The 22,912-nt window shown below is 42.7% G+C and overlaps 1 protein-coding gene and 1 long non-coding RNA gene across 2 annotated transcripts in view; one reads left to right on the forward strand and one right to left on the reverse strand.

Annotated features, from left to right (window-relative positions):
• Positions 1–13,880, forward strand: part of LOC138981799 (uncharacterized) — a 73,021-nt gene extending 59,141 nt beyond the window's left edge. Inside the window, exons 2-3 of the long non-coding RNA XR_011460713.1 lie at positions 11,950–13,164; positions 13,846–13,880. This is a non-coding gene — a long non-coding RNA (uncharacterized lncRNA). The remainder of the gene's footprint in view (positions 1–11,949; positions 13,165–13,845) is intronic.
• LOC138981789 (fibronectin type 3 and ankyrin repeat domains protein 1-like) overlaps positions 285–22,912 on the reverse strand; it is an 85,562-nt gene continuing 62,934 nt past the window's right edge. Inside the window, exons 7-10 of the mRNA XM_070354870.1 lie at positions 22,136–22,353; positions 14,375–14,547; positions 8,143–8,190; positions 285–7,959 (exon numbers count right to left, since the gene is read on the reverse strand). Of these exons, the coding sequence (XP_070210971.1) occupies positions 7,759–7,959; positions 8,143–8,190; positions 14,375–14,547; positions 22,136–22,353 (640 nt within the window). The 3' untranslated portion in view covers positions 285–7,758. The remainder of the gene's footprint in view (positions 7,960–8,142; positions 8,191–14,374; positions 14,548–22,135; positions 22,354–22,912) is intronic.

Genomic DNA, 22,912 nt, shown 5'->3' on the forward strand with positions numbered 1-22,912 from the left:
AATTTAAAAAATGTCCGGGGATATCACTCCCAGGAACTCTCATGTCAAATTTCATAAAGATCGGTCCGGTAGTTTAGTCTGAATCGCTCTACACACACAGACAGACAGACAGACACACACATACACCACAACCCTCGTCTTGATTCCCCCCTCTATGTTAAAACATTTAGTAAAAACTTGACTAAATGTAAAAACACCCACCTCCTCACACCTTCCCGCACCACCAAAATCAGACCATCCCAACTAAACCATCCGAAACACCAGTAATCATGTAAACTGACACATTCAACCCAAGCCCAATTTTATTTTCCTTCTGAAAGTCAGTAGTTTGAAGCCAACAATATGACAAAAGTACACAGTAGCATGTTGTACAAACAGAATCCAAAGAGGTGGATGAAACAGCTTTCGTACATCACAAAGCATGTCTACAACTACAAAACCCAGAAGAGTTCAATGCTCATATGATTCAAGTTAAAGGTTGCACTCGTATGATGTCATTCAATAAAATCCACACACATACATTCGCACACACCCCCCCCCCCCTCCCCCAGTAACAATCTCAAAATAATTAACAGTGGTCTTTCAAATTAATGCAGTAGAGGAGATGCAATGATAATAACAAGCCGGAAAAGACAAGGATATAATGTCTTTATTTGGACTGAATGAAGATCGGAGATATTCTTATATGAATATTGCTGATAACTATGTTCTGACAATGGAGCAAAACTCATGCAATTGGACGGAATGCAAAAGATATGTTCAGAGATGAATTATACATCTGCTATGTTATTTGACAATGGGACAGAAATGATGCAATCAAACTGTTAAGCAGTAATTGAATTTGTATGTTAAAATCTTATAAGTATAAAGGATCATTGCAGTACAGGCCTTTTTAGCAAGATTAAAATGATAATAACTTCAAACGCTATAAAATATTATGCAGGAGATATTTAATCAGTTAAAATATTCATACACATAACACTTTACAAAAACACACTTTCTTCATCCTTTATAATTATGTAAATTTACAAACACAGTGGGTGAAACATATGCATATCATTCCTTTTGCTTGCACAGCCAGTACAAGAAAAATTCAGGCAGTTTTAGACAAAAAGAGAGAAAAACAACATAAATGGACTTGAAAAAAATAGTATCATCGCTTTATGCTTTGGAGTATTGTGTAACACAATTTCGCAAGTTGTCAGTTTTGAAGAAGTTGCTTTATATATTTTCAGCATAAAGTGCAATGTTTTTATTTCAATGACTGTGATCAAAATTCAGTGCTTCTTTTGCCTGAACATACAAAACTAAACATGAATTTTTTTGTTGCTAACAGTGTAATTATATAAATATATTACAGTCTTTGTCATTCACTATGATTCAGTCAGTTCATTGTCATTAATATAAATGAGTGTTGTACTCATTTGGTAGTCTCTGCAAAAAATATTTCAGCAGTCTGTATAATCACGGAGGGAAATGCACACACGTTGTTCATAACCCAAATACATATCCAGCTTATTTAAACCAGTACTACAGTGGAACTCCCCTCTTGAGACCTTCAAAAATCTGAAAATCAGTATTAAAAAGGAGGGAGTCTTAAAATGGAGGTAAATTTACAGAGTTTATGAACAGAACATCCGAAAAAGCAAGGTCTTAAAAAGGAGGGAGTCTTAAAATGGAGGTAAATTTACAGAGTTTATGAACAGAACATCCAAACAAGTCGCGTAAGGCGAAAATACAACATTTAGTCAAGTAGCTGTCGAACTCACAGAATGAAACTGAACGCAATGCAATGCAGCAAGACCGTATACTCGTAGCATCGTCAGTCCACCGCTCACGGCATAGGCAGTGAAATTGACAAGAAGAGCGGGGTAGTAGTTGCGCTGGGAAGGATAGCACGCTTTTCTGTACCTCTCTTCGTTTTAACTTTCTGAGCGTGTTTTTAATCCAAACATATCATATCTATATGTTTTTGGAATCAGGAACCGACAAGGAATAAGATGAAAGTGTTTTAAAATTGATTTGGAAAATTTAATTTTGATAATAATTTTTATATATTTAATTTTCAGAGCTTGTTTTTAATCCGAATATAACATATTTATATGTTTTTGGAATCAGCAAATGATGGACAATAAGATAAACGTAAATTTGGATCGTTTTATAAAAAACATATTTTTTTTACAATTTTCAGATTTTTAATGACCAAAGTCATTAATTAATTTTTAAGCCACCACGCTGAAATGCAATACCGAAGTCCGGGCTTCGTCGAACATTACCCGACCAAAATTTCAACCAATTTGGTTGAAAAATGAGGGCGTGACAGTGCCGCCTCAACTTTCACGAAAAGCCGGATATGACGTCATCAAAGACATTTATCAAAAAAATGAAAAAAACGTTCTTGGATTTCATACCCAGGAACTCTCATGTCAAATTTCATAAAGATCGGTCCAGTAGTTTAGTCTGAATCGCTCTACACACACACACACACACACACAGACAGACACACACACGCACATACACCACGACCCTCGTCTCGATTCCCCCCTCTACGTTAAAACATTTAGTCAAAACTTGACTAAATGTAATAAGCAAGGTCTTAAAAAGGAGGGAGTCTTAAAATGGAGGTAAATTTACAGAGTTTATGAACAGAACATCCGAAAAAGCAAGGTCTTAAAAAGGAGGGAGTCTTAAAATGGAGGTAAATTTACAGAGTTTATGAACAGAACATCCAAAAAAGCAAGGTCTTAAAAAGGAGGGAGTCTTAAAATGGAGGTAAATTTACAGAGTTTATGAACAGAACATCCAAAAAAGCAAGGTCTTAAAAAGGAGGGAGTCTTAAAATGGAGGTAAATTTACAGAGTTTATGAACAGAACATCCAAAAAAGCAAGGTCTTAAAAAGGAGGGAGTCTTAAAATGGAGGTAAATTTACAGAGTTTATGAACAGAACATCCAAAAAAGCAAGGTCTTAAAAAGGAGGGAGTCTTAAAAGGGGGGTTCCATTGTACCTAAAACATGTGAAGAAAGCATCCCACCAAAAAAAAAGCCACATGAACACTGCATATTATCCTTGACTTTTCTGTTATTCTTTTACAGGCTAGCACAGTAACTTTTTACTTGACAAAATAACATGTATCACACAGACTGTAAACAGCTAGAACAACCGAAAGTAAAAAATAACACCATTTATACATTAAAGCAGTAACTCAAAGAAAAAAATATCATCCATATTACATGAAAGTAAGCCACATCCAAAAACACAAGAGGCGAAGCCTTCAAGGCTCACGTAAGAAATAAACAAACAGTAACACAAACTCAATCACTCCGTCACACATACACACCCACACACACAGTAAGCTTAGGTGACACTGTGCAAGAAAGAGAGACACTAGATCTAGATCTGTCTGTCTGCATGTAGCCTACTTACAGGGACACGACTGCCAAATAGTCTCGGCCCGCTCAAAATAACAATGACCGAGACCACACACACCACGCGAGAGAGAAAGACTACAGGGAGGCATGCCGTCATGATGCATTAATTGACGTCAAACACTTTTGACCGTGACGTAATCTTATGCGAGCTTTATCCATAGTCTTGGATAACCACTCACACATAGACTCGGAAATGTTAAAGTTTCTACCACAGACATACACACGCACAAACACACACACACACGCACACACACACGCACAAACGCACAGACAGACAAAGTTACGATCGCATAGGCTACACTTCGTGAGCCAAAAATGAAAAATACAATAAAAACATTTCTACTGAAAATTGCACTTTTGTCATATAATTTGAAGACTGAACACCATGAGATAAGCTATTGAAAACAGAACAAAAAGTGTGATCTTGGTCGTAACCAACCACGTCTTGAATTTGTATGCAGTAAATTGAGAGGTTTAAAAATTTTCGGGGAAATATATGACTGAGTGAGAGTGAGAGTGAGAGTCAGATTAAAAAAAAAACAAGTCGCGTAAGGCGAAAATACAATATTTAGTCAAGTAGCTGCCATTTTTCAGCAAGAGCGTATACTCGTAGCATCGTCAGTCCACCGCTCATGGCAAAGGCAGTGAAATTGACAAGAAGAGCGGGGTAGTAGTTGCGCTAAGAAGGATACATGTAGCACGCTTTTCTGTACCTCTCTTTGTTTTAACTTTCTGAGCGTGTTTTTAATCCAAACATATCATATCTATATGTTTTTGGAATCAGGAACCGACAAGGAATAAGATGAAAGTGTTTTTAAATTGATTTGGACAATTTAATTTTGATAATAATTTTTATATATTTAATTTTCAGAGCTTGTTTTTAATCCGAATATAACATATTTATATGTTTTTGGAATCAGCAAATGATGGAGAATAAGATAAACGTAAATGTGGATCGTTTTATAAATTTTTATTTTTTTTTACAATTTTCAGATTTTTAATGACCAAAGTCATCAATTAATTTTTAAGCCACCAAGCTGAAATGCAATACCGAACCCCGGGCTTCGTCGAAGATTACTTGACCAAAATTTCAACCAATTTGGTTGAAAAATGAGGGCGTGACAGTGCCGCCTCAACTTTCACGAAAAGCCGGATATGACGTCATCAAAGACATTTATCAAAAAAATGAAAAAAACGTATGGGGATATCAATCCCAGGAACTCTCATGTCAAATTTCATAAAGATCGGTCCAGTAGTTTGGTCTGAATCGCTCTACACGCACGCACGCACGCATGCACACACACACACACACACACACATACACACACACATACACCACGACCCTCGTTTCGATTCCCCCTCGATGTTAAAATATTTAGTCAAAACTTGACTAAATATAAAAATGAAAAGATATAAAGATACAAAAACATCCAAAATCAAAATGTATGCTATTTAATAAAAACAAAATAGAAAGGGGGTCACACAATACTACCACACACAAAAATACTGAGAGAGACAGAGAGAATAAATGGGAAAAATATCTGTAGCAATTTTGTTTTAATTTTTTGCAAGTTGTTTAATATTGCTCTGCAACTGAAGTTAAGTTTACAGAAGAAGAAACATACTAACTAACAAGCTTTAAATGCTGAGTTTGCTTTTAGCAGTATGGATTCGTTACATACCATTTCTAAGCACTAAAATCACCACTGGCCCTAGACAGTATTAAACTTGTAGGAACTTGAAGAAAACATACAGGGTCTTATGGGGATACCAAACAAAAATGTATTATGGCCAAGAATCTGCCAAGGAGTCTAAAAAGTGTTACAATTTTTAGACTTTTTTGAACCTTAATTTTACATGAATAAACATCTCGGTACTCCTGTCCTTCAATTGCAGCATTTGATTTTCCAGTCAAGTGGTCGGTTTATCAAATATTTGCAGATAAAGCACAAATGATTGTATGTTACATTTACACCATAACATAATTTTACGGTGCTGTCATTTTCTTAGGTTCAGCTTTAGGCAACTGTTTCACTTTCCAATGGCTTGATTGCTGAATGTAGAGTTGATCTGTAGTAAAGCAACACTTGAAAAACGTTGCTCCTGCCTCAATATAAGCAAAATCATTTATCTGTTAGTTACTTTACACCAAAGCTCAGATGATTTTTAAATAAGTTTGACCAGAAACATTTTTTTAAGTTTCCCTTTTTTCATGATTATTTACACCAAATGTAACATACAGACCAGCAAAAAAAAAGTACACTCCAAAATCCAAAACCTATTTTCAGATCAAACTTTTAATAATCTAACATATGTTTCTCCATCCATTTCTGGACCTATTAAAAATTAGATTAAGATGATACCCTTATCAGTAACTTGGTAATTCAATGCGCCTTGTGTGCAAAAAAAGGTGCTTTTTTTCTTGAACAAAGTCAATTTTCTCAGCATCCAGGCGACTGACAGACATACATTTGGTATGGATAGAATCTGCATGAGGAATACTTCATAACTGTATTGTTTATATTGTAGTCATTTCAAAACAGAACAAAATACAAAGTGATCAAAGTACAGTGGAACCCCTCTCTAGCGACCTTGAAAATGTTGACAAAAAATCGGTCCTTATGGAGGGGGGTCCTTACAGAGGGAGGGGGCGGGGTCAGGGGGCCACAAAGAAAGTCAGATTTTCTTAAAAAAAAGAAAACAGAGAAGTTTGAGTTGCTGACGACCGTTCCCTCAAGCAAACTGCTTCGATTTCATGTTTGACATTGTCCATGGTGTCCACCAGTTCTGGTGCATGTACTACCCTGGCCAAGTTTCCTCTCAAGACATCAAAGAGACCGCCTTTTCAGAATGTTTTCTTTGTCTTGGATAATTCTTTGAATTTGCGATTTTCCAACATCAAGACTTTTTGCAATCGCGATGGCAGTTTCTCCCTTTTTGTGTCTGTTCACAACATTCACTCGATTTTTGAGAGTTAAATATTTTATTTTATTTGTAGACGCCATGTCGATCTCCACTGCTCTTCTGTCCAAAGACTGTCTTATTCTGACTGAGTTGAACGGTGTATGTTGGTCACGTGAGTTTGTTTTCTCGATGATTGGTTTGTGATGTTTACTCAGCCCACCCAACCATCACACCTCTCAGCGGTTTAGTGCCTTTGCTTACGCGAGACTGTTATAACCGGTTTGTCAGTGATGCGTTACGCTGACTGAGAGTCTTGGCTTTGTCTGACAAAGTCGTTACACAAGCTGTTAGGTCGGTCCTTAGACGTTAGAGCGGGGTGGTCGCTACACTGGTGACAACTATATACACTAGCTTATAAGGAAACACATCGGTTAAAAAAAAAAGGGTCGTTGTGGCGGGGTAGTCGTTAGAGAGGGGGGTCCTTGTGAGGGGTTCCACTGTATCCAGAACAGGATTTTTGCATTTGGACACCTTGACAGATTCCTGACCATATGCATGAACTAATATAGTCTTACGTGAGCCTAATAGGGAATTATTTTTCTCCATCCCTATACTTTCCCTAGTACAAGTTTTAGCTTGTTTGCATGTACAATTCTGACAATAATTAGTGAATAATTAAGTTTCTATAGGGATATGATATAGGTTCCCATCAGTTTTTCAAGACTACGAGTATGAAGAGCAATACGGTTCTGCTGTTGTTTCTTTTCATGGACATTGAGAAATATCATCTTCACTCAAGAAGCAATCTTCCCACTCTTAAAAGGAAAACTCTGTTTACTTGAATTATAGTATGTGTCAAAGTAAAACTGTGATAGCTGATTTGAATTCAGACAGGGTTTGCTTGCTGTGAAACTGAGCCCAAATAAGTTCTTTATCATATGATTTGGTTTTAAAAACAAGTCATGAAAAACAAAAAGAGAAATACATTTTTTTGTAATAATGGAGAAGGAAACACTGGCAATTCTGCAGCCTTAAAAACTGTGAATGAAAACAATTAATGTAGTGACAACCAAAACACTAACAACGCCCCCCCCCCCCCCCCCCCACCCCCCCCCCCCCCCCCCCCCCAACGGGGGAGACATTTAGATTTGCGAAATGAGAGCAGTACATACAAAAAGCAAAACTACAGCCCTTGCCCAATACATAATTCCCTTAAAAAAATATTTAAAAAAACAGCCCTGAAGAACTTAACAAAATGAAAAAAACAGCATACGCTGTATCATTTTTAATATCAAGTTTTCTGTATTAACAAAATCTTTCTGAAGGTGCAGCCCTCAAAAACTGTATTTTGCCCCCTTTTTTTCTCTCAAGCTGATGTTAAAATACTAAACAAGCAAATAAATGACAAAATCTGACATGATATTTCATTGCACAGGAGAAATAACAGTTCCTGCTTTAACAGCAGGTTTTGCGACGGCGACAGAACTAGAGCTAGTCCGGGATGAACCAGTGTTGTTGTTGTTCGTTGTTACTGATGGGCCCTTCGAGGTCGCTTGGGAGATTGCCTGTCGCTTGCGTTCCTGCTTGATCTTTTCCACGTAGGGCTCCATCAGAACAGCGATGCGCTGAAAAAGATGAAGGATGTCTTTATTACAATTATTCATGCGTGCAAGTACCAGCATTCACATTCCAATACACGCGTGTATGTATGCACGCACACACATGTATGCATGCACACAAACGCATGCACGCACACAGGCACACACACACATGCACACACACACACACACACACACACACACACCAACCTTTTTATCGTCATGGCTGGTAGCAATTTGCCAAGGTGTTGTTGATTCCTGAAATCAGATGGAAAACAGTGTCAACTTGAAAGGAAAAGCAACTACGTGTAAATTTGAGCTCAAACATGCTCAAACACCCCAGTGTTTTAATTATCAATGTAAATTTGAGCTCAAACATGCTCAAACACCCCAGTGTTTTAATTATCAATGTAAATTTGAGGAGGAAGGCACACATATGTCTGCATACCTGTTTATCTGTGTTAATTACGTGCGTGTGCATTTTCAGAATTTTCATTACTGTTACTGTATCATCACAATTCTTTGTCACAGTTTCATTTTTTAACAAATTACAGGTAAACTGGAACCCTCTCTTAAGAACTCTATCTAAGACTCCACCTCAAGAAGATATGTTTTTTACTTCTTTTTTAGTGTGCCTTTTTAAAAAAAAGATGCATTGGATGCATGACCCACACATCAACAACAACAAAAGTTGAGGCCGTTCTCCGGTGACCGCATTTTCCATGGAATAACTTGAATTTTTTGTAAAACAATCTTTGACCCCGTCCGGACTATGGGATTGCATTTCGCTGTGCACGCGCTGCAACACACACACATGCACACACGTGCACACGCACGTGCGCACGCACACACACTAACCCTAGTCCTAATTCCAAGTCAATATGAATACATTCAGTCAAACATTGACTAACTGTAACACTCTACATTGTACTAACAATTGGAGAAAGAAGGCAGCAGAGGAAGAATGAGAGGATGAACCCTTCCCTCCCCACCATAATCAGCAACAGCAACAGCAAGCTGTTCACGCTTATACCTGTCATCCGCTTATACCTCTCATCCGAGAGATCTCACTTATGTTGGATTAACATTATATACGCACAGATCGATTCAGCAGGAAAGTAGGATGGACAACTTAATGTACTTTATACTGCTCAAAACCACTCCAATCAGATTTTCACAGTAATCAGATTATGCTAAAGATGCAGCTTTCACGGACACAAGTCGTGTGTCATTGTCAAGGTGTCTTCATAAAAGGCTTTAAATTTGTGCTGTTGTTTTCCCTCTGGAGGGAAAAGAGCTTTTCAGTGAGGGCCGTGCTTTGCCTCCGAATCTACGCACTTGCTGCAAGTTGCCTTGATACACATCTGGTTTGCGTATTTGTAAACAGCTAGTCTCTCGACCCACAGTTATTTTTGGGTACAGTATTCAATTGTAAATGACACGAAGAAGCCTACGTCTGTAATGTTTTAGTGCATGTTTTTATGATTACTTACAGGTACCATAGACCTATAAGTATATTCTCTCTCTCTCTCTCTCTCTCTCTCTCTCTCTCTCTCTCTCTCTCTCTCTCTCTGTCTCTCTCTGTCCCCCTCTCTCTCTATGTCTCTTTCTCTCCACCCCCCACCCCCCTTTCCCTCCCTCTTTCTGATTTACAAAGACAATCAGAGAAGTGCCACCAACAAATCTCCCCAGAACTTAAAACCAATAACAGTTCTCTAATACAATTCTATGAGCTTAATTGACAAGTTAAACTTTTGCAAACTGGCAGAAAGTGTAAACTGACTTAAACTAGGACAGCCTAGCTGACTCATGAAGTTTCTGCCACAGAAGTAAACCACATCAGCAATGCATCTCTCAGACCATCTTTGGCTGAAAGTATGCTGAATAAATGACAGAGCTATTTTCTCCTACGTTCCGGCGTCAAAGGCAATATGTACCAGTGGACCAAGTGGTACCTGCACAACCGAAAGGCCAGAGTGCTGGTGGGCGGTCACTGTGGCCGAAAGGTGCTACAACGCCAAGGAGTTCCACAGGGAGGAGTACTCTCCCCCACGCTATTCATACTCTTCATTAACGACCTGGTACCAGAGTTGCCCAAGGGAGTCCAAGCGGCACTGTATGCTGATGACCTTGTTCTCTGGTGCTCGGAAGAGTATGCAACCACAGCAACCTACAGGATGCAACTTGCCCTAGAAAAGGTTGCAGCGTGGGCGGAAGACGTGTGTGACCATCAACAGGGAGAAGACCAAGTTGCCACTCTCTTCACACTCTCTGCCAAAGCGACACCTGGCAAACTGACCTTGGGTGACACACCCCTGAAATTTGAAGACCAGCAAACATACCTGGGGGTCACCTATGACTAGCGCATGACCTGGAAACAACACATCATGAATGCAGAGGGAAAGGCCAAGAGAAAACTAAACATCATCATCATGCGGAAGCTGGCAGGATCACACTGGGATGCAAACGAGAAGATCTTAAAATCATGCAGTCTACCAGGGGACTGTACGACCGCACCTCGAGTACGGATCAAGCTCTAGGGCAACAGCAGCCAATTGACACACCAGCAGGCCCTAGACAAAGTACAGAACCAAGCGCTGAGAATAATCACGGGCGCAATGAAATCAACACCCATACAGAAGATGGAACAGGTGACTGGCATTCCTCCACTGAGCAAAAGGCGAGACTGCAAAACAATGGTACAAGCCACCAAGTACCAGTGCACTCATGACCATCCAATGAGTGACGGACTCAAGAAGATGTCCTTAGGCAGGCTGAAAAGATCAAGCTTCGCTCTGGAGGCAAGGGCTTTGCAGAAGAAACATCAGACAGAGATGCCAGAGCTAGTGGAGCCACCATCTTTCTCCCTGGACGCCCCACCCTGGGAAGACAGACAAGGAAACCTGGACATACAGACCATGAGTGTCCCCTACCTCACAACAAAGGATGAGCAGAGCAATGTGACGAAAAAAGCCCTGACTCTTGCCATGCTAGAAGAAAGGTACCCCCAAGAAGCATGGATACGGGTGTATACTGATGGGTCAGCCACAGAGGCCGTCAAAAATGGAGGAGCGGGGGTGTATGTCCAGTACCCCAGTGGAAAGTGGCAAGCAGAGGCTATACCAACAGGCCTCCACTGTACAAACAACAGAGCTGAGGTACAAGCACTGATCCATGCTGCATACACCATCAACGACAGAGTCAACCATGACAATTTTTCCAGGTGGTCTTCCTGACTGACGCTCTGTCAGTACTACAAGCAATGACCAGTAGCAAACTGCCTCAGCTGGAACACGCTCTACACAACATCAAGAGCCTGAGGACAGTACTGCAATGGATCCCCTCCCACTGTGGTGTACAAGGAAACGAAAAGGCGGACAGGATGGCAAAGCTGGGTGCAGAAGATGAGCAAGAGAACAACCCTGTGAGCCTGACAGAGATGAAGACCATCATTAATTAGTCTCTGCACAGGACGCCCCAGCCACAGGACAGCTACCACCTGCTATCCAGACCACAGCAGGTGGTCATCTTCCGCCTGAGAACGGGACACAACAGACTTAACCAGCATCTCCACAAGAAGCTGCATGTTGTGCCCTCCCCCATGTGTTCTTGTGGAGAAGCAGAGCAGGACACGGCCCACATCCTACGAGATTGCAGGAACCACCAGGTGCTGAGAGAGGAAATCTGGCCATTGCCGGAGTCCCTGCACAACAAGCTGTACGGTCCAGTGGCTGCGCTGCAGAGGACCACTTATTATATCTCAAGATCTGGACTCCAAGTGTGATCAGCGATCGAAAAGAAGAAGAAGAAGACAGAGCTATTTTTGTGTCTCTTTATGTATCAAAAAGATTTGTCTCCTAGACCAGCACTAACCCTGATATGCATTTAAAAGAGGCTCATCCTCTATCCCACGTGCCTATTGATCACGCAGGAGGGGGGGGGGGGGGGGGAGGTAAAAAGGAAAGGCCGGGTGGGTGGGGGTGTCAGAGGAAGACTGAGACAGCAATTAACTTAAAGAAAAAACAAGTCGCGTAAGGCGAAAATACAACATTTAGTCAAGTAGCTGTCGAACTCACAGAATGAAACTGAACGCAATGCAACGCAGCAAGACCGTATACTCGTAGCATCGTCAGTCCACTGCTCACGGCAAAGGCAGTGAAATTGACAAGAAGAGCGGGGTAGTAGTTGCGCTGAGAATGATAGCACGCTTTTCTGTACCTCTCTTCGTTTTAACTTTCTGAGCGTGTTTTTAATCCAAACATATCATATCTATATGTTTTTGGAATCAGGAACCGACAAGGAATAAGGTGAAAGTGTTTTTAAATTGATTTCGACAAATTAATTTTGATAATAATTTTTATATATTTAATTTTCAGAGCTTGTTTTTAATTCAAATATAACATATTTATATGTTTTTGGAATCAGCAAATGATGGAGAATAAGATGAACGTAAATTTGGATCGCTTTATAAAAAAAAATTTTTTTTTACAATTTTCAGATTTTTAATGACCAAAGTCATTAATTAATTTTTAAACCACCAAGCTGAAATGCAATACCGAAGTCCGGGCTTCGTCAAAGATTACTTGACCAAAATTTCAACCAATTTGGTTGAAGAATGAGGGCGTGACAGTGCCGCCTCAACTTTCACGAAAAGCCGGATATGACGTCATCAAAGACATTTATTGAAAAAATGAAAAAAACATATGGGGATTTCATACCCAGAAACTCTCATGTTAAATTTCATAAAGATCGGTCCAGTAGTTTAGTCTGAATCGCTCTACACACACACACAGACAGACACACACACACACACGCACGCACATACACCACGACCCTCGTCTCGATTCCCCCCTCTACGTTAAAACATTTAGTCAAAACTTGACTAAATGTAAAAAGAACTAAACAAAAACAAAGGGTAAAATAAACAAAGAGTGAAATGGGGTCAGAATTACAGATCATAGTAATTGTCAGAAAAAAGTTGTAGTAATCGAGGAATTGGAAAGATAGGGAGACAGAGAAAGAGTGAGAGTCAGAATTACAGATTATAGTAGCTAGGTCAGATAAAAGTTGTCGTAATCGAGGAATTGGAAAGAGAGAGAGAGAAAGAGTGAGAGAGTCAGAATTACAGATTATAGTAGGTCAGATAAAAGTTGTCGTAATCGAGGAATTGGAAAGAGAGAGAGTGAGACAGAGAAATTAGAGTGAGAGAGTCAGAATTACAGATTATAGTAGGTCAGATCTTCTTCTTCTTCTTCTTGGCATTCGCAGAGGTTACACAATCAGTCCAGCACTGGTGATAAATGTTGTCGTTTTCTCCAACTCCTGTCGACTGCCGTATAGTTTGGTCTGCAAGGGAGTTGGTGACGGCCACACTTCTTTTCGTTCCTCATCTAGTAAGGGACATCGCTGTAAGATGTGTTCCGCTGTTTGGTCCTCTTGACCGCAGGCACAGGTTGGTGATGGCGCCAGCTTGAACTTTCGGTTCATGTGAGCATTGAGCCTGTTGTGGCCAGTACGCAGCCTGATGAGGTTGACTTGCTGCTCTCTGGACATTGTGTGGTAGTCATCTCTGTTTGTCCTTGGCCTCATCAATGCCTTGATGATTGTCTTCTGCTCACTAAAGCTGACACTGTTTTCAGGTTGGTCTTCCACGGCTCCTTCTTTTGCCAGCTCATCTGCCCTTTCATTTCCTGGTATCCCACAGTGTGCTGGTATCCACTGGAGGACAACTCTTCTGGTTTGTCTGACCATCTGTAATGCTTTGGCCAGCTGTGGGAGTTTGTCGTTCTCTAGGGCCTGAAGGACTGAAAGGGCGTCCGAGAGGAAGACAACTTGGTAGCAAGGGTCTGCGGAGTCCTGAACGGAGGAGGCGGCCTGCATGAGAGCTTCTGCTTCTGCTTTATAGTTTGGTAGGTCAGATAAAAGTTGTCGTAATCGAGGAATTGGAACTTGAAGAGAGAGAGAGAAAGAGTGAGAGAGAGAGAGAGAGAGTTGTTAACCCCCCAGAAATGGAATGAACAACAAGATATGTACATTCAGAGACAAAAAAGAAAGGGTGTGGGAAATATTTTCATTGGTTTTGCAGTGTGGCCTCAACTTGTTTGACGAACGGATATGACGTCATCAAAGACAAGAAAAAGATGTGTGGATCGATGCATCATATGAACATTACTTTTCTGGGAATCCCTGTACTTACACACACACTCACACACACACACACACACACACACGTTATAACACCTCTCCATTCCCAGTGTCCAGAAAACACATTCTGTTAATTATTGACTGAATTAAAATAAAAGTAAAAACTGAGACACTGACAAATCGAGACAGAAAACACTCCACTCATTTGTTTTTCTTCAGAATTGGATCACTTCTCCAAAGTTTGCGAACAAAATAATCATCAACCTAATTAAGCTTCTGTACCCCCGATCACACTTACCTTGTTAGCTACCAGTGGATCAGAGCGTCTCTGTAGCAAGACTTGTGTCAGCTCCAAATGTTTCCTCATCACTGAGTGGTGAAGGGCCGTGGAACCGTTGTTATCAGTGCGTTCGATGTCAGCGCCGTTCATCATCAGAGCAAGCCCAACGTCACGATCGCCGTGAAGGTTAGCTGTCACAAACAATTGGTTAAAACGATTTGATCAAAAGCAAGAAAAGCAAATGCATTTCACACGACTCCCATTCGTTACCCCCGGCCAGGGTTTTGTAGATCTTAAAAGGAGGATTCCACTGTCTATAACCCCCCCTCCCAACAGACGAACACATATGAATCCTAAGACTCACCAATTACTCAGACCAGTCAAAAATTGCAAAGAGCAATGCTGCATACAAATAACCCTTCCTCTCAGAGAGCACACATTGTTTGTTGTTTCTTGTTCATATCAAAGTTTTGAGGTGCGTATAGGGTGCTGGGCCATGTCATGCCAAGAAAGCATGTGCGAAGGTCATCCAGACAGATCTAGATGTGGAACTTTTCAGCACGTGTACAGGAACGTGTTCAGGTAACGTCATCAAATCTAGTTTTTACGTCACGTGTTTGCCACGATCTACACGTCTCGGTGGGAGTAAAACAATGTATGCATTTGGAACATTGGAGAGAAAAAAGAGAGTAATGGGTGATGTAATATCTACACGTACGAGTATAAGTCTTTGCTACACGTTCGCTCATCTAGAACACTGTAATAGGGTTCCAATACGAAACCTGTAGGAACTTTATACAAAATCCTACAAACATCCTATATGAAACCAACAGGGAACAAAATCATAGGTTTTGTGTAGGCCTGGTTCCTATAGGTTTTATTTTTACATTCATATATATTGGGTTCCCATCATTGCCATATGGATAACTTATGCAATTCTGGGACAGGCTGATCTTTCTTAACCCAGTGTGGGATTTTCAGTGGGGCGACCACCCCCAACCCAGCGCGTCCCCGGGTGGCGGATAGGGGAACGGTCTTCAGATATGGAGATCAGCCGCTTGCGGCCGCGGACCAAACTGGCTCCGGGTGGGATCCCGGAAAATCCTCCCCCCTGTGCTCTCAGGGTAGGACGTACGGGCCATGAGCTAAGGGTGAGGTAACCCCGACAGAAAACCCCGAATGCTGAAGACGGAGGACCCGGGCCGCACGGCGCATTCTAACAAACCATGGGTACACGCACTTACGCAAATGATGACACAATCAACCAGCACAGATGGAAATGGCGCTCGCCCATTGAGGACCCCCCAGGGTGGAGCAGCGTCGGGTCCCATGCCTCAAAGGGACCCAGCCCCAACTACTGGAGGTCCCTCCCGTCCGTCTTGTCACGCCAGGGGACGCGGGAGGAAAGTGACTGGCACCACCACAACCAGGAAGAAACCCAGTCAGCAGCGACCTTTTCAGGTCATGCACTGGAACGCAGAAAGTATCCTGAACAAGAAGACAGAGTTGGAGCATATCCTGCATGAGAAGAACATCAACATCTGCTGTATTCAGGAGACGCACCTGACACCCCAAAAGTCCTTCAAAGTGAGAGGCTACCAATGCCTTAGGTCCGACAGAACAGACCGAAGCAAAGGAGGAATCCTGACCCTCATCAGGAACAACATCAATGCCTGTTTGATAGAAACGCACATGGAGGACTCCGAATATCAGGTGATTCGAATCCAGACGAAGACATCAGAATTCCATCTTGTCAACTTCTACTGCCCCAATGATAGACACCTCGCCCTTGACACGATCCCCGCAAAGGCCTCCAACTTCATCGTGGTGGGTGACTTCAACAGTCATTCACAGAGTTGGGGATATGACCACCTGGATCGGAGAGGAGAAGAGGTGGAGAACTGGCAGGACGACAAAGGTCTCATCCTTTTGAACAGTCCCTTTGACTGCCCTACATTCTACTCCAGAAGATGGCACACTACATCAACTCCTGACCTAGCCTTCTGCACGGAAGACATGCACCAGCTAACCAGCAGAGAGGTCGGAGAACAGCTAGGTGGAAGTGACCATCGGCCAGTCTTTTTGACCCTGGGCATGGAGTCCTGCACTGAAGCTTCCTTCCCACGGTGGAACTACAAAAGAGCGAACTGGTTCCTCTTTAGACACCGCACCAGCGAACTCACCAAAGACATCAGAGTCGAGGGTCGAGACATCAACATGGTGGCGAAGGACTTCAACATGAGCATTCTCAGAGCAGCGCGTGAGTCCATTCCCAGGGGTGCCAGGAGAGACTATAAGCCCTACTGGAGCAATGAATTGCAGGAACTGGATGATGATCTGGCAGACGCCAGAAGGGAAGCAGAAGTCAACCCGTCACAAAACAACAACATCCGCCTCCAGGAAGCCAAAGCCAAATTTCTCAAAAAGAAGCTACAGGCAAGACGGAGAAGCTGGCAAGAGAAAACAAGCTCTCTGAACCTTGAGAAGGATGGCAGAAAGCTCTGGAGGCTCACCAAGCAGTTGAATGATGAGAACACCAGCAGAGGAAAGATCACATTAGAAGAGAACGGGAAGGTGCTAACTGGAAAGCATGCTGCCAACCAATTTGCTGAAAGCTATGCAGCTGAGAGCAACCTCCATGTTAGCCCCGAGAAACAGAGAGAAGCAAGAAGAGAGAAAAGAGAGAGACCTGCCAGACAGTCGACAGTGGACGCCATGAGTCAACCACTCACACTCCACGAGCTGCACTCAGCTCTGAAAAAGTCAAAGGCGAAGAAGTCCCCTGGCCCAGACGGCATCACCAACGAGATGCTAACCCACCTTGGTAGTGCAGCAGAGAACAAGCTACTCGAGGTCTTCAACAGCAGCTGGCAAGAAGGATCGCTACCACAACTCTGGCGAGAAGCGATCATGATCCCCATCTTAAAACAAGAAGGGCAAAGCCCATACGACTCACATGCTTGACCTTGATCTTTACATAGCAATGACATCATACACTAAGAACTGCTTTACACATTTTTCCTACCAAAATACATGTGACCTTGACCCAAGGTCAAGGTCATCCAAGGTCATGCAACACAAAGCTGTTAATTCAAGACATAGGAAGTACAATGGTGCTTATTGGCTCTTTCTACCATAAGATATGGTCACTTTTAGTGGTTCACTACCTTATTTTGGTCACATTTCATAAGGGTCAAAGTGACCTTGACCTTGATCATATGTGACCAAATGTGTCTCATGATGAAAGCATAACATGTGCCCCACATAATTTTTAAGTTTGAAACAGTTATCTTCCATAGTTCAGGGTCAAGGTCACTTCAAAATATGTATACAATCCAACTTTGAAGAGCTCCTGTGACCTTGACCTTGAAGCAAGGTAAACCAAACTGGTATCAAAAGATGGGGCTTACTTTGCCCTATATATCATATATAGGTGAGGTATTGAATCTCAAAACCTTCAGAGAAAATGGGAAAAATGTGAAAAATAGCTGTTTTTTAGGCAACATTTATGGCCCCTGCGACCTTGACCTTGAAGCAAGGTCAAGATGCTATGTATGTTTTTTGGGGCCTTGTCATCATACACCATCTTGCCAAATTTGGTACTGATAGACTGAATAGTGTCCAAGAAATATCCAACGTTAAAGTTTTCCGGACGGACGGACGGCCGGACGGCCGGACGGACGGACGGACGGACGGACGACTCGGGTGAGTACATAGACTCACTTTTGCTTCGCATGTGAGTCAAAAAGGGAAGGATCCAAAGAAGGCCACCAGCTATCGCCCAATCAGCCTCACCAGCTGTGTTGTGAAGACCCTGGAGAGAATTGTGAACGAGCGCCTCAGGTGGTACCTGGAATCCAGGAACCTCCTCGCCCCTGAACAAGCTGGATTCCGACAGTTCCGCAGCACTGAAGATCAGGTCACTTACCTGGCGCAAGAAGTTGAAGATGCCTTTCAGGAACAGAAGCTGGTCTTCGTCACCTGGATAGATCTTCAGAAGGCCTTTGACAAGGTCTGGAAAGATGGACTCCTTGTAAAACTGCTGAGGAAAGGCGTGTCCAGCAACATGTACCAGTGGATTCGCTCTTACCTCTATAACCGCAGGGCAAGAGTTAACGTCGACCAGACCAAAAGCAAGAAGTTCCTCCTTCGTCATGGCGTCCCTCAGGGCGGAGTCCTCTCCCCCACACTCTTCCTTCTCTTCATCGACGATCTGGTGTCTGAGATGCCCAAGGGGATCAAAGCTGCTCTCTACGCAGACGACCTTGTGATCTGGTGCAAGGAGGAGCACGCAAGTACTGCCACCTACAGAATGCAGCAAGCGGCAGATAGGCTGAACGCATGGGCAGAAGATTGGTGCGTCTCCATCAACAAGGAGAAATCCTCCACCACCCTATTCACACTGTCGCCAAAGCAGAAAGCCGGAACCATTAGGCTTGGTGGAACTCCTCTGAGAGAGGATGAAGAAGCAACGTACCTTGGTGTCACCTTTGATAGACGGCAGACCTGGAAACCACACATTGCACAGGCAGAGACGAAGGCCCGGCGCAAGCTAGCCATACTCAGGAAGCTGGCAGGTACCACCTGGGGAGCGAACGAGAAGATACTGAAGACAGTATACCAGGGAACAATCAGACCCCACCTCGAGTACGGCTCCACAGCGTGGTCAACCTCAGCCAAGACAAACCTGCAGAGCCTTGACCGTGTGCAAAACCAGGCCCTCCGACTCATCACCGGTGCAATGAAATCCACGCCCATCAAGGAAATGGAGAAGCTTACCACCATCCAACCCCTCTGTCAGAGAAGAGAAGCCAAGACTATGGTACAGGCCGAGAAGCTCAAGTGCCTACCCGACCACCCCATGAAGCACAGACTGAGCAACCTCACCAAGAACCGGCTTAAACGGAGCAGTTTTGTACACGAGAGCAAGAGACTTTCTCGACAGTACAGGGAAGTCCTTCCACAGAACACTCTACCTCTGACTCAAGAAGAAGAGGAAACCCCCAAGGCAACAGAGAAACCAGGCATCCAGATCTGCACCAGTGTTCCACATGTTACCTCAGGAGAAGATCAGAATGACACAGCTCGACAGGCACTCACCTTAGCCCTGATCGACGAACAGTACCCAAAAGAGGCGTGGATCCATGTATACACCGATGGATCAGCAACTAACGCCGTGCTCAATGGAGGTGCAGGCATTCTCATCCAGTTCCCTGGGGGACATACAGCTACATCCAGCGTTGCCACTGGCAAACACTGCACAAACTATAAAGCAGAAGCAGAAGCTCTCATGCAGGCCGCCTCCTTAGTTCAGGACTCCGCAGACCCTTGCTACCAAGTTGTCTTCCTCTCGGACGCCCTTTCAGTCCTTCAGGCCCTAGAGAACGACAAACTCCCACAGCTGGCCAAAGCATTACAGATGGTCAGACAAACCAGAAGAGTTGTCCTCCAGTGGATACCAGCACACTGTGGGATACCAGGAAATGAAAGGGCAGATGAGCTGGCAAAAGAAGGAGCCGTGGAAGACCAACCTGAAAACAGTGTCAGCTTTAGTGAGCAGAAGACAATCATCAAGGCATTGATGAGGCCAAGGACAAACAGAGATGACTACCACACAATGTCCAGAGAGCAGCAAGTCAACCTCATCAGGCTGCGTACTGGCCACAACAGGCTCAATGCTCACATGAACCGAAAGTTCAAGCTGGCGCCATCACCAACCTGTGCCTGCGGTCAAGAGGACCAAACAGCGGAACACATCTTACAGCGATGTCCCTTACTAGATGAGGAACGAAAAGAAGTGTGGCCGTCACCAACTCCCTTGCAGACCAAACTATACGGCAGTCGACAGGAGTTGGAGAAAACGACAACATTTATCACCAGTGCTGGACTGATTGTGTAACCTCTGCGAACGCCAAGAAGAAGAAGAAGAAGACTTATGCAATTGACCTGTACAGTTCCTATATATGTCATATATGCAACTATAAGGAGGCCTATAAGTCCATTTTCCCCCCTCATTCATATTATTACCTTCCCTACATCTCATTTGCATTTAAATCATTCCACACTACATAGATGAGCAGACCTTTAGGAGACATATAGGTGATCTACATGAAACCTTTAGGATTACAAAGCGGTTTTCAATAGGTGACCTATAATTAAGTTCATTTCGAACGGGAGACTGCAGCTAATTACGCTGGATGGGTTCAATTCAACCTGTGATGGCCTGATCTCTCATTTGAAGTCCTCGCACTGTATCTGCCTTACATAATGGGTAAAGCAAACATTTGGGTTGATAGCTTTGATGGGGGACATGGTATTCCAATTTTTGGCTCACGTAAGTGTAGCCTATGCGATGCTAACTTTTGTCTGTCTGTGCGTGCGTGCGTATGTATGTATGTATGTCTGTGGTAGAAACTTTAACATTTGAAGACGTCACAACATTTGAAGACGTCACATTATGACGTAAGAGGGTTAGACGTCACGCGAAGGAATTACTGAAAGTCTCGGTCATTGTTATTTTGCCGAGCGGGCCGAGACTAGTTTTTTCTTCGAAATCGGCCATTCAGATCTAGATCTTGTGTCTCGCTTTCTTGCACAGCAGTGTCACCTATGCCGCTTACTGTGTGTGTGTGTGTGTGTGTATGTGTGACGAAGTGATTGAGTTTGTGTTACTGTTTGTCGATTTCTTACGTGAGCCTTGAAGGCTTCGCCTCTTGTTGTTCCTTCAAGTGCAACGAGAGAGCAAGTTGTGACAGCCTGATGCATTGACTATGATATGGTTTCAGCTTGTGTGGTACTGTACTGCTGTTTACAGTTAACAACAAGTCGCGTAAGGCGAAATAACAACATTTAGTCAAGATGTCGAACTCACAGAATGAAACTGAACGCACTGCTTTTTTCACCAAGACCACATACTCGTAGTTTCGTCAGTCCACCGCTCGTGGCAAAGGCAGTGAAATCGACAAGCCATGCAGAATAGTGCGGCCCCTAGTGGTCGCGCTGAGCAGGATAACACGCTTTTCTGTATGTCTGTTCTTTTTAGCTTACTGAGTTTGTTTTTAATCCAAACATATCATATCTATATGTTTTTGGAATCAGGGACCGACAAGGAATAAGATGAAATTGTTTTTAAATCGATTTCGGAAAAATAATTTTAATCATAATTTTCATATTTTTAATTTTCAGAGCTTGTTTGTAATCCAAATATAACATATGTATATGTTTTTGGAATCAGACAATGACGAAGAATCAGATGAAATTATTTTTGGATTGTTTAATAAAAAAAAAATTTTAATTACAAGTTTCCGATTTTTAATGACCAAACTCATTCATTAGTTTTTAAGCCACCAAGCTGGAATGCAATACCAAAGTCTGGCCTTTGTCTAAGATTGCTTCGCCAAAATTTCAATCAATTTTATTGAAAAATGAGGGTGTGACAGTGCCGCCTCAACTTTTACCAAAGGCCGGATATGACGTCATCAAAGGTATTTATCGAAAAAAAGAAAAAAACGTCCGGGGATATCATTCCCAGGAACTCTCATGTCAAATCTCATAAAGATCGGTCCAGTAGCTTAGTCTGAATCGCTCTACACACACACACACACACACACACACACACGCACACACACACACACACACACACACACACACACACACACACACTGTGACACACACATACACCACGACCCTCGTCTCGATTCCCCCTCTATGTTAAAACATTCAGTCAAAACTTGACTAAATGTAAAAACCAACCCAAAGTGAATGTGAAAAACATCTCACCACATCTGATTAGAGGAGTCCATCCCCCATGGCCACTATCCTTGATGTTGAAGTCAGCTTTGTCAGAACCCAGGAAGTCGATCAGTTTGACGTTGCGAGCATCCACAGCCCAGTGGATGGCCGTGCAACCACCCTTGTCGCAGATGGTGTAGTCTGCGCCATACTTCCGCAAAATCTTCACGCTTTCCAACTGATTGGTGATGCATGCCACCATAAGCCTGCGACAGAAAGAGAAAATGAGTTTTTTTAGACTGTTTTTTTTTTTTTACGAAGAAAATCATAAACTGGATTCCGTTCCGGCTTTGTAAGATGAAGAATGTACTATGCATGCCACCCTAAGCATGCAAAAGAGAGAGACAGAGACAGAGACAGAGAGAGACAGAGTGACAGAAAGAGAGAGAGAGAGAGTGACAGAGAGAGAGAATGAAATAATGTTAAAGTGATGATGTCAAGCACGCAGAAGGAAACAAGGCACTCCATTTTCCGCTCTTTGCAAGGTTAAGAAATCATTTTACACGTTCATTACATACTATTGGACATATCAGTCAAGTATAGCACCCTACACCAGTACTGATTATTAGACGATACTTCAACTGACCTTTTCTAGATCTTAATTTCCCCAAATATGTTTTTAAAAATTCCACAAGAATACAGTAAATCCCCTATATCAGAACACCGATTTAAGACCTCCCCCCATGTAAGACCTTGCTTTTTCAGATTGTTTGTTTACCACATCTGTAAATTTACTACTGCCCCCCCCCCCCCCCCCCGCGGGTT

Source organism: Littorina saxatilis, linkage group LG12 (genome assembly GCF_037325665.1).
Source record: "Littorina saxatilis isolate snail1 linkage group LG12, US_GU_Lsax_2.0, whole genome shotgun sequence".
Lineage (NCBI taxonomy): Eukaryota > Metazoa > Mollusca > Gastropoda > Littorinimorpha > Littorinidae > Littorina > Littorina saxatilis.